This window comes from Pelodiscus sinensis, chromosome 3 (assembly GCF_052426305.1).
Source record: "Pelodiscus sinensis isolate ZL-2025 chromosome 3, ASM5242630v1, whole genome shotgun sequence".
NCBI classification, from domain to species: domain Eukaryota; kingdom Metazoa; phylum Chordata; order Testudines; family Trionychidae; genus Pelodiscus; species Pelodiscus sinensis.
The window spans coordinates 134,559,402-134,576,106 of NC_143054.1; the positions used below are offsets into that span (position 1 = coordinate 134,559,402).

General features: G+C 45.4%; 1 protein-coding gene across 1 annotated transcript in view; it reads left to right on the plus strand.

Annotated features, from left to right (window-relative positions):
* The window catches only part of CATSPERE (catsper channel auxiliary subunit epsilon), a 98,302-nt gene that overhangs the window by 53,798 nt on the left and 27,799 nt on the right, over positions 1-16,705 (plus strand). The window contains exons 11-12 of the mRNA XM_075924873.2: positions 12,340-12,779; positions 14,217-14,275. Coding sequence (XP_075780988.2) covers positions 12,340-12,779; positions 14,217-14,275 — 499 coding nt within the window. The remainder of the gene's footprint in view (positions 1-12,339; positions 12,780-14,216; positions 14,276-16,705) is intronic.

The window sequence follows — 16,705 nt, forward strand, 5'->3', positions numbered from 1 at the left end:
CCAGTGCTGCCGCAGCAGCCCAGCCTCAGCTTTACTCCTGCTGAAGACTGGAGCACAGAATTAGTCCCTGTCCAGCTGCAGCTGCTGCCGCCTGGCTCCAGCCCCAGCCCTGGGGCGGGCCCCGCAGGCTGCCCCCCATCTGCTGTGGGAGGGGCTAGCAGTGGCCCCATCTGGCTGTGGCAACCTAGTCCCAGCTCTGCTCCAGCATGGCAGTATAGAAGGGGAGGTGGAATCAGCTGCAGTGGCCCCGTTCCAGCCAGGTAAAGTTAACCCCCCACACACCTCAATCCCCTGCCTCCTGCACTCCCCACCCCAAGTGTCATTCTCTCCTGCACCCCCTCGATCCCCAGCCCCCTGTCTTGACTCCTGTGCCTCCACCCATAGTCCCAGCCTCCTGCCCTGCTTCCTGCACACACACCCCACCCCAGCCCTCTGCCCAGAAGCGCCTGCACTCTACCACACACTTAATTTTTTTAGAGGGGAAAGTTGTGATAGTACAGTACCTGTAAGAAATGTTAAGTTACTTTCACCCCAGGTGACTCCCTCAACTGAGGCAAGCTAACTACAGTTCTGTTGCTTTTACTCATACAGTAAGGAAAACAATATTTCATTACTCCCACACTAGAGAGATTTGTAACCCAACACCAGGCAGAAGTGACCATTCTTCTTCGAGGAGTGTCCCCATGGGTCTCTACCTTAGGTGCTTCAGCACCACTGAGCTCAGAGACAGAGATTTGTTGACAGCAGTACCCCTGGCCAGCTGCACATGCGCCGGTGTGTGTTCTGAGGAGGCTAATGCGCAGCCTGCCCCCCGCTGCCCTTAAGTTCCTTCTCAACCACCGCCAGCTATAGTTGCAGATCAGCAGTCTCCCCTTCATCTAATTCAGGACTTATTTCCTTGTATATAGTTCATTTAGACAAGTTCCGTTATAGTTTAGATTCTTAGAGGTAGTGATAGCTTCTATTACTAAGGCTTTAAAAAAAAGTAGAGAAGTGATGATTGCTTCATTACACTAGCAGCACATAACAGACATGCTACTGCTGACTTTCCAGGATACGCCAAGTTCGTCCGGATTCAGGCAGTGTACTACCTGCAAACTTGCCATTTCAATCTCCGACAGCCATGACCAGTGCCTCCGTTGTCTCAGGCAGTATCACGCATCAGATAACTGCCCACATTGCCAGAATTTGACTAACCGCTCTAGAAGATTAAAAATTCAATTAAAAATGCTCCAAATAGAGAGCAGCTCAAGACATCCCACTGATCCTGATCAATCCATCCCTCAGCGGTCACCTGGTACGGGGTCAGAAAGACAGAGTCCCCCCAGGTCCAGCCCAAAGGAGTGGCAAAAGACTAATGTTAATAAACGGTCTTGCTCCTCCTCAGGAACTGAATCGACATCAAAGAAGTGATCAGTCCATGCTAATGCTGCACTTCTACCCCAAGTGAAGGGGTCGGAGAAGCAGTGATCAAAAGGGGCCAGCAAGGAGAAAAGCCAGGATCCCAAACAGACGCACCACACATCAGACAAAACACTGACAGGAGCGAAAAGTAAAATCTCCTTGTTGGCACCAGCAGGCAAACACGCACCAACAGCTGAGGCATGAAACAAGCAGTGCTCACACACGGCACCAAGCCGGAGCGCATTACCTGAGGCAGCACCACCGGCACTGCTGGAATACATGGCACCGACAGCTCTTGGGGTATGTCTAGACTACAGGCTTACGTCGACATAAGTTTTGTCAACAGAATCTGTCGACAAAACTTATGTCGACATAGAGCGTCTAGACTACATCCAGTTCTGTCGACAAAGCAAGCCGCTTTGTCGACATAACAGTGTGGACGCAAAGGACAGTGTAGATGCAATAATGCCTTCTATTGACAGAACTCTGTCGACAAAAGGTGTTATTCCTAGTAGAATGAGGTTTACATACGTCGACAAAACTGCTGAGTTTTGTTGACGTTAAGTCGACATAACTCAAAGGCAGTGTGGACGCAGGTATAGTTTTGTCGACAAAAGTCCACTTTTGTCGACAAAACCCTGTAGTCTAGACACACCCTTGCTGTGCAGCCTCCATTACAATTAATGCTGCCACCAATGCCCCCTGCCTCCTACCCTTCTCTACCACCTGCCCCTCCCCCGATGCCTCAGTTCACAACAGCAGCTGAACTGATGGTTCATTCAGTACTGCGGACGCCCTTGTTAGGTACTGACAGTACCCCAAACACTCTGCGGGGCACTCTCTCAGCCACTCTAGCTAGCTCTCTAGCAGCAAGCTTTAATGACAATGAGGAGGAGATCCATAAACCACATCATGCACCTAGGCATTACTCTCATAAGACTCTGCAACAGGCTCAGCAATGGCAGCCACCACAATGGATGCCACCACCCATTATGCCTAACTGGCCATCCTGGGACCCTTGGACGCTCTACAAGCAACATGTTACACAGTCTCCCATGACACCATGGTCCCATTCATCAACCAAACAGCCCATAGAGCATTACAGCTCTGACACGGAGGACAGGATGGGGATACCACTGGGGAAAATCACAGTTCACTACCTTCCCCACCTGCACATACTTCTGCCACGTCTACAGACAACACATTAATGCCTCCACCATCAACTGCAGGAGAGGATACAAAATCATTCCAGGAGCTTTTCAAAAGAGTCGTGGATGCCCTGGAGAGCCTTCTCTCAAAAGCTCCACAGTCGCAGCATAAACTCACAACTATTTTACACACATCTCTTCAATCAAAATTAGCCATCCCCATGAATGAGGCCCTCGTGGATCCAGCCAAAAATATATGGAATACCCTGGCCACAATTTTGCCAACCTACAAAAGAGCAGACAGAAAATTCTATGTAGCACTGAAGGGAGCAGAATTTCTGTTTTCTCACCCAATACCATACTCTTTGGTTGTGGAAGCAGTCAATCAAAGAGGGAGGCAACAGAATACACGCACAACTCCCAATGACAAGGATTGGAAGAGGCTGGATACTATGGGGAAAAAGGCGTATTCGTCAGTAAGCCTGTAGATAAGAATAGCTAACTATGTCGCGCTATTAGCAAAATACACACACCGCATATTTGATCAAATTGCGTCCTTTATTGAATCTATCCCTGACACAGAGAGAACAGTTCAGGCAAACATCAAGAAATGTACACTAATAGCTCGCACAGCCCTATAGGCTGCATTGGATTCCGCAGACACAGCAGCCAGAACTTTGGCTTCAGCAGTAGTGATGAGGAGGGCATCATGGCTTTAGCTCTCTGGTTTTCTGAGCGAAGTCCAATCCACCACTGAAGATCTCCCCTTTGAGGGAACAAAACTCTTTGCAGAGTCCACAAACACATCCTTCCATACCCTGAAGGACTCTAGGGCCACACTCAGAACGTTGGGCATCCAGGTACCTGGTATAAAATGGAAACAAAACAGATAATTACAACAAAGATACAAACCGTCATTGTTTAACCAACAACAATGGCAGTATGACAACAGATGACGTCAGCGACAGACCAGACATAGACAGACAGACATAGGAACAATTATCCACAGAGTAATCATCGACATCCAGATAACAGTTTTGAAGTCCTGGTCTAGGGTCAGACAGCCCTGATATTTCCAAGGCAGCAGCCAGGATCATCAACAATATTTGGCAACAGACTAGCCAACTTCTATGCAGCCTGGTCAAACATCACTGACAAATGGGTGCTAGAAATTGTAAAAACCGGTTATTGCATCCCATTCACAACTGGTCCCCCACACTCCTACCCACACCCACCCATTCCTTTTCAGGGACTCCTCTCATGAGAGCCTACTTCTACAAGAGGCGGAGTACCTCCTTACTGTGAGGGATATAGAAGAGGTGTCGAAGCAACACAGGGGCAAGGGTTTCTATTCACATTATTTTTCTTACCATCAAGAAGTCGGGGGGTTGGAGACCTGTAGTGGATCTCCACAAACTCAACCGCTACGTCAAATGCCAACACTTCAAGTTGGTTACCTTGGCTACAATTTTACCTGCCTTGGAAAAAGGAGCATGGCTGTCTACCCACGACCTCCAGGATACTTATTTTTACATATCAATCCACCCATCACACAGAAGATTCCTCTGTTTTATGATAAAGGACAGTCACTTCCAATACAGAGTGCTACCTTCAGACTGTCCACCGCACCTCGAGTATTCTCAAAAGTACTCACAGAGGTAATGGCATACCTACGCAAAAAACGAATTACAGTATTTCCCTATCTAGACGACTGCCTAGTAACCAGCCCTACAGAACAGGAAACACAGCAAGTAGTCTCGACAATCAGAGCCCTCTTCGACTCTCTGGGGCTACTTCTAAATGTAGCAAAATGTACTCTCTCCCCTGTTCAAACTCTAGAGTTCAAAGGGTCACACTGACTGTGTAAAAGCCAGGGCCTACTTACCACACACACCACAAATGGATCTCACTCAAGCTCTTGTTAGAAACAGCACAGTCAAGTCCTTGTATAACATCACGATTATGCTTGCAAATACTAGGCACATGGCAGCAGCTACATCTGTAGTACCACACACCAGATTATGCATGCACCCATTGCAGGCATGGCTACGCACAACCTGTTGGCCTCACATCCACCCTTTGAACAAAGGCCTATCCGTGCCCAACAAGATAAAATCCTCCCTTACATTGTGGACAATACGCAACAATGTATGTATAAGAGTCCCCTTTCAACTGATTCCACTGTCAGCAACAGTCACTATAGATGCCTCACTACTGGGTTATGGGGCTCACCTACAACAAGAGCTTGTGCAGGGTCAATGGACCCGTGACGAGACCAGGAACCACATAAACCTACTAGAGCTAAGGGCCATAAGGAATGCTTGCATGCACTTTCTTCCAATGATTTGAAAAAAAAACTATACAAATTTTTTCAGACAACATCTCCACAATATATTACATCAACAGCCAGGGAGGAGCACATTCACACCAGCTATGCCAGGAGGCCACACGCCTCTGGGAATGGTGTATCCCATGAAACATACTCCTGATTGCAACCTACCTATCGGGCAAAGACAATATACTAGTGGACAATCTAAGCAGACAAAACCACAAGTGGGAGATAAACCAATCAGTGCTAACTTACCTCTTCAAGAAGTGGGGATTCCCGAAAGTGGACCTGTTCGCTATACACAAGAATGCTCGATGCCCACAATACTGCTCCAGAGTGGGCATAGGTCCCTGCTCCCTAGGGGACCAGTATACGATGGACAGCACAACTGGCATATGTATTTCCGCCATTTCCACTTATACAATGAGTGATCCTCAAGATCAAACATGACAGGGCCAGAATAATACTCATAGCACCTAAGGTGGAACACCCATGGGGACAACTATCTTGAAGAACTCCAGTTACTGCACAGGTGAGTAACCTTCCCTTTTGGCAAAGCAGTTCTATCATGCTGTGCACATTGGCAGAGTAGTTGTGCCTATGCTAACACGATCCATTCTTGAAGTCTTTTCCTAAAGCTCAGGGGACAGCTAATTCAGATCCTGCTTACATCCTGTGTGTATGAAAGCAGCACCAGACTCTGCCAGAGCAATGGATGCAAAACCTGCAGACATATCTCCACTGCTGCAATGATCACCTGCACCCCTTCCCTTTTCAAGATTTATGGCCCCTATACATGCCTATCACAACTCTGGTGTACCACATCCAGTGCACTAAATGCCCCAATAGCAACTATGTGAGTGAAATTGGCAATCACCATGATCTCAAATAAACTCACAAAGCAAAATAAGAGACAAAAACACTCTATCAACTATGGGTGAACACTCTCCATAAAGCAAGCATGCTATAGCTGACCTTTTCAGTCTTCATCCTCAAAGGAAATCTTCACAACACTTTCAAAACACAAGCTTGGGAGTTTACATTCATAACTCTGCTAAAAACTAAAAATCATGGACTGAATAGGGACACTGGATTTATGGCTTATTAAAGCAGTCTGTAGCACACTAACAACCCACCACAGCTTCCACTCCTCTTCCCCCCCACATACTTCCTTTCTCCCCTATAACTGCAGAGTTGTTAATGGGCCACTTCATCTTGACTAGTCCCTTGAATGTGTTAGCTACTTATGCTAAACAATCTGTCCTACCATATATTTAGCCATAACACTCTGAGGGTATGTCTACACAACAAAGTTAATTCGAACTAACAGCCGTTAGTTCGAATTAACTTTAATAGCAGCTATACATACAAACCGCTAGTTCGAATTTAAATCAAACTAGTGGAGCGCTTAATTCAAAACTAGTGTAAACCTCATTCTATGAGGAGTAATGCCTAGTTCGAATTAAGAGCTGTGTAGCCACTTAATTCGAACTAGCTGGAGGCTAGCCCTTCCCAGGTTCCCCCTGGTGGCCACTCTGGGCCAAACCAGGAAAACTCCTCCTCTCTCCCAGCCTCGGGGCCCTTTAAGGGGTAGACTCTGGCCAGACAGCACTTTCCAGAGCCAGCCCTGCCAGCAGTCTCTGCCCCTGATCCAGTGGCCCCAGAATGAGCCAGGGAGCCAGTGACAGCCAGCCATCCCCCGCCCAGTCCCCCAGCACCCAGGGGCCGTAGACGGCGTGCGCCCTCCTGGACTAATGTGGAGGTCATGGATCTCACTGAGGTTTGGGGGCAGGCCCCCAACATCCATGATCTCCGCGGCAGAACGCGGTGATCTATGGCCGCAAAGTGGCCACCATGGCCCAAAAGGGACACAGGCGCACCCAGGAGCAGGTGTGCCTGAAAGTTAAGCAGCTGCGGCAGGCATATGCCAGGGCACCAGAGGCGCCGCCGCAGCAGGGGCTGCACCTGCCCCTACTTCCCTCCCTCGACCAACTCTTGGGAGGTGGAGTGGTCCGCACCAGCCCAGGAGGCAGCGAGCCGGGACCGGAGGGTCCTGACCCGGGCACAGCAAAGGGGCCACCGCCAGCTGTTCCAGCACTGGAGTCGGCAGGGTTGTCCAGGGAGGCCATACTGGGTAAGTGCCAGCACTGTCCCCTGCCCAGAGGGGAGGCAGAGAGGGAGACCAGGGATCGCGCATGTGGGCCATGACTCCCACGGATCATGCAGCCACCTGTGCACGTGTGAGCACATGCCTTGCCACCTTTGGGCAGGTGGCTCCAATTGTGTGGCACCCAGAGGCCGTGGTCCAATAGGCACATGCGTGTGTGAAGAGACTTGACACATTCCCGACCCCGTGCCAGGTCCCCCGGGGCGGGACCTCCCTTCACACACACCCTCTACACAGAGCAGGGGACATCTGTCCCCTCCCCCCCCCCCGCCCTGGCCACACTATACACAGCACAGGGGCATGGGTGCGGTCTCAGGGCGGTTCCCAGTCCTGGGGAGAGCCAGACATCTTGACCATGGCCTCTGTGCAAGCACAGCAGCTCTGACAGTGCAGGGCATGGTCACCCTCACATCGTGGGGGAGGGGCTGGGAATCATCCACTGTGTCCCCAGGAAGAACTGACCACTTCTCTTCTTTCTCTACAGCTGCACCACCCCGCCCGGGACATGCTCCCACACCTGCTCTGGACCCCCTCTGGTGACCTCAAGTGACCTGTCCATAGATCTGGTAGTGGAGTCCTTTTTGCTGGCTCATACAATGTCAGCAGTGCTAACTAGCCTTTCAGTCTTCCAAAGTCATGATACCACATAGAGCACTTGAGACATTGGTCCCATCTACTTTATCTGTTCTACCAAACTTAAAGCAGGGAAGGAGTCCAGAGATGGCTCCTTGAGCAGGAGAAGGCATGCGTCTTTTAAGGGGCAGTCCTCCAGGTATGCTCCTCTGTGTCCATCAGTATAGTATCCATTTACTTATCAGTCATGGCCCTGCTTGGTGCCTTACGATAGACAGCCATATGCCTGCAAGCCAACATTCTTTCCCTTTTCTAGAGTTAGTTCCCTTTCCCCAAAGAGTGAGAACAATTAATGAGCAGATATAGCAGAACAACTGATACCAGCTGCAATTTTGTCATCCTTCCCTGATGAGGCAACCAGGTCCTGCAGGTAACTTAAAGTCATCCTAGACCTGATAATGAAATACATTGCTGAGACCTTTAACATCCTACTGGAAGTAGTGCAAGAGAAGTCACATCAACTACAAGAAAGTCTGCTCTTTTCCATGCCTGGTAAACTTGACATGTCTATTCATAAGAGACTGTAAAAGACCTGGGGCCAAGTCCAGTATCAATAATTGCCATTTCCAAGAGGATGGATAGATAGTACCAAGTTCCTCCTTAAGGACTCTGTATTTTATTTACATCAAGTGCCTGGCTCACTTGTAGTGGCTGTTCAGGAAAGATCCAAGTAAATAGTGAAGAAGAGAATGGGTGTGGAACAGAAAAAAGTTGACGACTCTGCCATTCAGAGGCACATTACGAAACATGCACTACAGTCTGCACTTGAAAGAATTATCTTTGATTTATGAAACAGCTCCTCTGACAGAAGTATACACAAGAATTAAAATCCATCATGTTAGGGGGCAACTAATCTAGAACATCCCTGCTTTGTGTGCATCTGAAAGATCTGTACATACCATGGCTAGATAGGTGGCAATATGATGACCCTCTTGGTACCAGTCAGTGGGAGTACACAAGGAGAGCCCAACCATAGCAAAAGATCTTCCATTTGAGGGCTGCGATCTCTTCAAAGAGCTAAGAAGCTCTCAAGTCATTAAGGGACTCTGGAGCCACTTTTTATTTATTTATTTGGGCATAAGTTTTTGTGGGCAAAAAACACTTCTGAAAGCTTATGCCCTAATAAATCTGTTAGTCTTTAAGGTGCCACGGGACTCCTTGTTGGTTTCACAGATACAGACTCATATGGCTACCCCTCTGAGAATTTACAACTTTTGTTATATTAATAAAGTGGTGCTCTCGAAGAAGGGCCTGAAAGACTTTGGGTGTGAAAGTGCGTTCTTCATGGGCTAAAAAGACAGCCCAGCAACTCACAAACACACAGTGGAGCTACCAAGGGAGTAGCAGAGGTTTAGGCATAGATGACCCATCTACTCTTTCTCAGCTATGGTGCTCTTGATATCTTCCTTTCAGTGGCAATTTCCACATCATAGTCAAGAGCCTAGCAGAACTTTTGGAGAATCTCTACCCTTTTCCCCTATTTTGGCAACTGCTATTTTTTCCAGAAAGCCTGGGGTAGGTTTGCTGTTGAGTTGTGTGTCCAAGAGATTGTCAGCAATGTGTATTGCATACAATTTCAGTCCCATCCTATCTACTATCCATCATCCCAGTCCTTCTTCAACAATCTCTGTCACAAAGTACTGTTGAAACAAAAGGTGCAGCCATTAGTCACTTAGCCTGCTCTAATCAACATAGTCTTGTAGAACATTATTACATCTAACAGCCTAGATCCAGACTGGCTAACATTCACTAGAAAAGTTCAGAACATTTTACTCCAAAGGAGGAAAGTCTCAACTAGAATGACTTATAAAACTGAATAGAACAGGTTTTCTATTAGGCATCTTACCATGCATCGTCTCCCCTGACAACACCCATTACAACAGTACTGGATTGTTTACTTGCCATGAAATCATCTGGATTCTTAGTTCCATAAGGGTGCACCTTCACAGCATCATAAACTCAAAATAAGCTACACAATTTCTGAATAGCAGACACGTTCAAAAGACCCAGGGTAGCTATTTCAGGATACCTCTGGTATCCTGAAATAACTTTGATATGTAGACATACCTTAAAGATCCATCTAGCAGCAATATATTCAAATCACCCTCCTATCTAGGGCCACACTGTATTTGCTCAATCAACAGTTGTCCAGGACCTTAAGGTAATTTCTTAAGATCCTTAGTCATATTTTCCTCCTACTTTAGGAGCCTCTCTCTTTTGTAACCTCAGTGTAGTATTAACAAGTTGTTAAGGACTCAAAGAGGAGCCCCATCAACCTTGTTTCTTATAACAACTTATCAGTGAAGACTACTTTTTAGTGGCCATTATATCAACTGGAAGAGTAAGGGTTATTCAGATCCCCAAAGCAGCTCCCCCATAAACAGTGCTTCATAAGGTATGGTTTATAATGCTTATACTGCTTTATATTTCCACTAGTCCTCTTTCATTTGCTGAAATTTGTCTTGGCCTTCTGCTTAGCTTGAATGTATGCTGATTTCCTAGTGACAGTCTCTTTACTGCTGATACAGGCCAGGTGAGTCACATGCATCTTATCAAGAGGTGCTCAGGCATCTTTGTCCTTGTCATCATACCAATCCTTGTGTTTGCATTTTTGGAAACCTGGTATTTTAACAGCAGTTTTGTAGGTTGTTTCCTTAATTTTAATACTGAATAACTGCAGCTAGCCAAGGAAATTCAGTCTCACACACATAGGATATATGCATTTTGAGAGGGGTCCATATAAACTATATACTTCAGTGAACCACTATTACTGTAAGGTAAGGAACCACCATGCAATGGAGAAAAATGTTCCCGCATCAAATATTACCACTGGGGGAATTCTGTGCCAAAAAACCAAAACTTCTGTGCACAAAATCTTAAAATTTTGTATATTTTATTTATAAAAACAGCAATACTTAATCATGCTAGTTTTAATTATTTTTATAATTTATTTCAAAATACCTGTCAACAACTGTAACAATATACACAATGAAAAAGATTTCCCATAAATGGAGAAAGAAGGAAACTCCTACAAAAGTCCATTTCCTATTTCTCTGTCCCCTCTCTCCAGATCCCAGTCTTGGGTTCCCGCCCGCCTCCCAGCCCAGACACCCAAATACCCTCCTCCCTGCCAGAGCTTTGCTACTTGCACTCCTCCTCCCCAGAACTCTGCTGTGGAATGCCCCTCAGTCCAGACACCCACATCCCCACTCTCCAGAGTGCAGGCTGCAAGGCAAGACTCCCACACCCCCTATCTCCAGGACTCAGTCATGGACTCTCCCCCTGCCCAGATATCTGCACTCTCTCCTCTCTAAGCCAGATATAGGGCCTCCCCCACCCCCAGCCCTGACACTCACACCCTTTCATCCCCAGAGCCCAGCTACAGGGCACTCATCAAATCAGACACCCTCCTCACCTCCACTGCAGAGAGCTAAAGAGAGAAAAAGCCTGATCCTGGGTCCCAGACTTGTACAGAGTTTCCTGCGTGCCACCTCCTTCCTTCAGGTCATACTGGGAACCAGAGCAGCCTGGAACCCTCCAGCATTCCCCCTTGGCAGCGTCTGGCAGTGTCTTATATTTGCAAGCTAGAGAATTGGGTTCTGCAGAGTCCAGGGGTCCCTAATGGCAGCCAGTGGCTCTGCAGCATTAATTCTTCAGGGAAAAAGGAAATTCTGCAGAGTACCTTATTATGCAGATCTGCATTACACAGTGGGGCAGAATTCCCCCAGGAGTTAAATTATACTTGATGACAAATGGATGCACATTATCTAAGCAATAATTAATTTAAAAACATACAGAAACTTGTATTTTCATGCTTGTGAGGAAAAACATTGAAAATGTGAACCAGGTGTTGCTCAGCTCTGTATCATCATCTCCATAAACCTGCTTGTTCACTCCTATTCTCCCACTTCATGCAGCCTCACACGCTCCTGGCTCCTATGCAGCACTTTTCATCCTGAAAGATCCTAAAACACTTCATTATTTAGATACTTACAGCATCATATGTGGTGGTGAACAGCACCCAAAAAGGCACAGATCACACTACATGACAATATAATAAGCAGAAGAAATGTTGGATAGGAACAAATACTATATGGCTGTGTTTACACTGGCACGATCTTGTGCCAAAGCGGCCACTCTTGCACAAAAACTTGCTGCTTGTCTACACTGACCATGTGTTCTTGCACAACAACACTGACGTTCTACTGAATGAAATCAGAGCTTCTTGCGCAAGAACTATAAGGCTCCCGTTCAGGAAGAAGCCCTTTTGCGCAACTGTTCTTGCGCAAGAGGCCAGTGTAGACAGGCAACATGAATTTATTGCGCAAGAAAGCCCTATGGTTAAAATGGCCATCAGAGCTTTATTGCACAAGAGAGCATCTACGCTGGCATGGATTCTCTTGCGCAAAAACACATCTCTTGCGCAAAAGCACATGCCAGTGTAGATGCTCTTTTGCACAACTACTTTAACGCAAGAACTCTTGCGCTAAAGAATTTTTGTGCAAGATCACGCCAGTGTAGACGTAGCCTATTTGTGGAAAGTACAATAGAAGTAGTAAAACAAATCTGTATTTTTTTAAAAGAATCAGTATTTTCATCATTGCTTTGGAAATTTAAACTACACACGTAAAGATGACTTTTCTTTTTCTTTCCTGCAGACTATTTTGGGAACAGTGTGATAAAACTGAGAAACAATAAAATGTACTTTTTAAAAGTTGAAACAAAAGAAGCTGAGGCACTCCCTGCATGGGAAGAGGAAAGTGAAAACATAGTCCTTTACTTGAATCCATCTGGTAATCTGTATATGTTGTTTATCAATGGTTCTAAAATACACCGTGAGGACTATCCCTTAACACTTGAAGTATTTAATTTTGCACTCGATTTTCAAGGTTTTTGTCCATATATCGTATTTAAGCACAGCATGAATTTAAATGTCTATTATTTGGACATGGGAGATGAAGTGACATTTTGGGCTCAGATAGTCTATATGGAGAATCTAGGTTTATCAATAGATGTGGAAATCTACAGGCCAGAATTGCTGATGCAGACAATAGATGTCAATTATGAAATAGCTCGTGGAATCTGTGCTAAAAACCAGGTACGTTATATTAAAATGCATCCTGTGTATAATATAATTTGATTTCTAACTACAATATATTTAGCATAATTTGCAGTATATATCTGCATATAGACTTCTATTCTTTGCTTTCTTTGGGTTTGAGAGGTTCCTGTGTGCATGTTCAAGAGTGGAGGAGGGGCTGCTTCCCTTCCCCACAAATTTCTTCTCTGGCAGATTTGCTGTTGTTGAGGCCCTGTGACAGAGCTTCTGACAGCATCAATCCAAGCTGAATCAGCCCTTAATTTTCTACTAGATATTATTAAAAAAAATAAATGTTGCCATATTAAATATGATGATTAGCTTTCTCGTTGGTAAGAAACATTTTGGAAGCAAAATTATGGGATTCACCACAAGTTAATGGAAACCAACTATCTGGTAGCTTTGCAGAAATATATTTACAGTGTAAAAGATAAGCTTTAAAGAAGTTTGTTCCCCAGGAGAGGATTTTCTGCACAGGGGAAATGTTGTGAATTCTAAAATGTTTTAGGGTACATCTACACTACGTGGAAGATCAGTGCTGCCACGGGCAATCTTCCCGCTAAATCGAACTCAGAGGGCGCACCTGCCAGTGATGCTACTCCTGATCCTCATGAGGAGTAAGGGAAGCCAACAGGAATGTTTGCTCCCATTGGTCTCCCACTGTGGACGGTGCAGAAACACGATGTAAAATAGATTGACTCCAGCTTTGCAATTTATGTAGCTAGAATTGTGTATCTTACTTTGACCTTCCACTGTAGTGTAGACCAGACCCTAATGTGTTTGTGTCCAGGTAGAACCTGCTGGTGTGAACTAAAGGTTTTTCATGCACTTTTTTGAAGTACTATGTTAAAACACTCTACTTTCATGTGCACCAGCAGGGCCTACACAGACCAACACATTAGTACACTTTAGAAATCACACCTCTGTGGTGCACTGACAATCCTTAAAAGGAAATTAAGAGTGAGTTTGTTTTTTGAACACTGTAAAACAAACTGATTGTTGTTTGTTTCACAAATAACAACATGAAAATATTGTTTTTCAATATTTGTTATACATTTATTCAGTAAGAAAACAACAACTATTTCACTAGCATTATTCATCAGATGCCTATCTGTGTAATGTGACAGTGGAAAACAAGCTGGTATTCTTTTCATTATTCAGAAGAGACATATTAGAGAGCTCTTAATATTTCAAAATTGATCAGGAACATAAAAAGCCCTCTGAAATTGTATCTTTAGTGCTAGATTTTATTGTTTTGCCATATAGCCTGTTGTGATAGGTGCTTTACTAGACATACCCCACTGGTGCTGGTCTTCATCCCTGCTCATCTTTTCGAAGGTGTAGTCTGCTTATCATGAAAATATCCTTGATCTAAGCTAGGACTTTTACAATGATTATTCCTAATTATAATTCCTCTTCATTCTCTCTCTCTTGTAGACAATAAAATTTTATCATGAAATGGACTATAGCCATGCACCTAATTATACAAAAGCATTGTAAGCACTGAGTAATTTTTAAAGATATTTAGGATGATATAGGTAGTAATTGTAACAGGGAGTGACTCACCACCATAATGCCCCTTGCTTGCTGTTCTGGGAATTAGCTCATTCCAACAATGCACCTTCCTCTAGTGGTTTCTCACCCACCATCACTTCTGCTCCACCTCTGGGACCCACATTGCTCCCCTGTTCACAGCAGCCTCTTCAGGGTACAGCCCTCCAGTCATGATCCACTTGGTTCCTTCCCTCCTTTTCAGGGGACCAACTCTCTTCAGTGGCAGGCTGCAGTTTATGCACTGGCCATTCCTCTCAGTGACAAGTGAGAGAAATGGGGTGGGAGCCACTCCAACCACCTGTTTCTCTGGGATACTTCCCCACAGCCCTAGCACTGCCCTGGCCCTTGGTATCAGGGGCCTCAATCTGGCAATTGTCAGGCTGGAGCTCCTGTTACTCCTAATCCTGCCTAGCGCTGCTCTATCTAAGGTTATCTTCTAAAGCAGCCAGTCCTTCCAAGCACTCCAGGGAGAGACTGCCTCTGCTTGGTTGAGCAGCTCTTCTTATATGGCCTAATTGGCTCGAACAAGCCTTCTCCTAACTGGCTTTCTACAAGTCCTCCTCCCATTGGTTGGATTTTGTGCAGTGTCCCTAAGGGCTACTTTAAACCCTCCATCTACTTGCGTGAGGCAGGTGACCCGCCACAGTAATTTATACATATATTGAATATCGTAGTCCATTGCTTTTGGAATGTGAAGTTGTATATTTCAAGTTTATTTTAACAAGGTGGGCCTGATATTAATCTAATGTAATTTCATTGATTTTGACCTGATTTATGTTACAATGGTGTACCCATGATTTATGTCACACTGATGTAACCATGGCCCTGGTTGTAAAATCTCAGCTTGACTCTCCTCTGACATCTCAGGAATGTCCAGCAGTTAGCTTAAGATCTGCATGGCCAAAACAGAGCTCTAAATCTTTACCCACAACCCCTCCCTGTTATCTCATTTATCAGTTACCATAGACAACATCACCATCTGTCTATCACTTAGGCCTGTATATTAAAGATGTAAAATCCCATGTAAAATGTTAACCAATTGAACTACAGGTGTAAGATGTTAATTCCAGCTATGTTATTGATGTAGCTGGAGTTGTGTTCATCAAGTCAACTTTCTACTGTAGTGTAGATGTAGCCTAAGATGCCGCCTTCCTCTATTTACAGTAATACTGCTAAAATGCATGAAGAGGCCTTCACCATCTCACATCTAAACTATTGCTATCTCCTACCCTTTGTGATAAGTGCAGTCTTGTAAATTCATTCCAAACACTGCAACAAAAATCATATTCCTAGCTTTTTTGTTTTTCCATGTCACCCTTTGCTTTGCATCCTTCCAATGGCTCCTCTTTCTCTCTTACTTCAAACATAAGCTACTTGCCTTTGCTTTCGAGCCCCTTTGTGGCTTATCTGCACCCTACCTGTCATCTCTGATGTGGTATCAAGATGTGACTTCCACCTCCCCTCCATTTTTTCAGCTTTGTAAATTTTCAGACAAGCACTTCTGTGTTTTCTCGCATGTTGCCCTTTACATATGGGAGGAGCGCCCCATAAACCTCTGCAAAGCCACCTCATTGTCCTCCTTTTAAATCCTTCTCTAAAACTCGCCATTGCTGTGATGACTTTATAAAAACCTTTATCGTAATTAGGCAGCTGGTATGCTGTAACCACTGCTTATCGTGCCTATAAGTATTGTTTTATTGTTTCCTTTTGCTCCCGTCTTTCTGTCTACCCACACGTTGTCTCTTATTCTTAAGTTTTAAGTTCTTTGGGGCAGGCACCATCAGTGGCGGATATAGGGCAGGGCAAGTGGGGCGGCCGCCCCAGGCCCCGCGCTTCAAGAAGCCCCACGCATGCGCCGTGGCACCACCGTGCATGCACATGGCGCCACCGCACATGTGCCGTGTCAAAGGGGGGCCCCGCGAAATTGTGCTGCCCTGGGCCCTGCAAAATCCTCATCTGCCCGTGGGCACCATCAGTTTAGATATGTCTGTACTTGAGTTGGAAGGTGTACATTCCATCTCATGAAGGTCTAGCCACACTAACTCTAACTGAGCTAGCACACAAAAAATAAAAATGCAGCCACAGCAGGCAAGCAGCAAGAGGGGCTAAGTGCACTTAGGTTCTTGATGGGATCACACTCAGGGAGGTTAGTCGCTGTCAATGCTGCAATGTGTACACTTTTATTTTGAGGATACTAGCTTGATCAGAATTAGGGCAGATGTGTATCCTCTCCTAGAATTTACACCTTCCAGCTTCAGTGTGGACATATCTGTTAATATGTGTTTATACAACACCCTAAAAAGGCGAGCCGGGGAACTTAAATTCATAACTCTGTACTAAAAACCATGGATTCAACAGAGACACGGACTTTA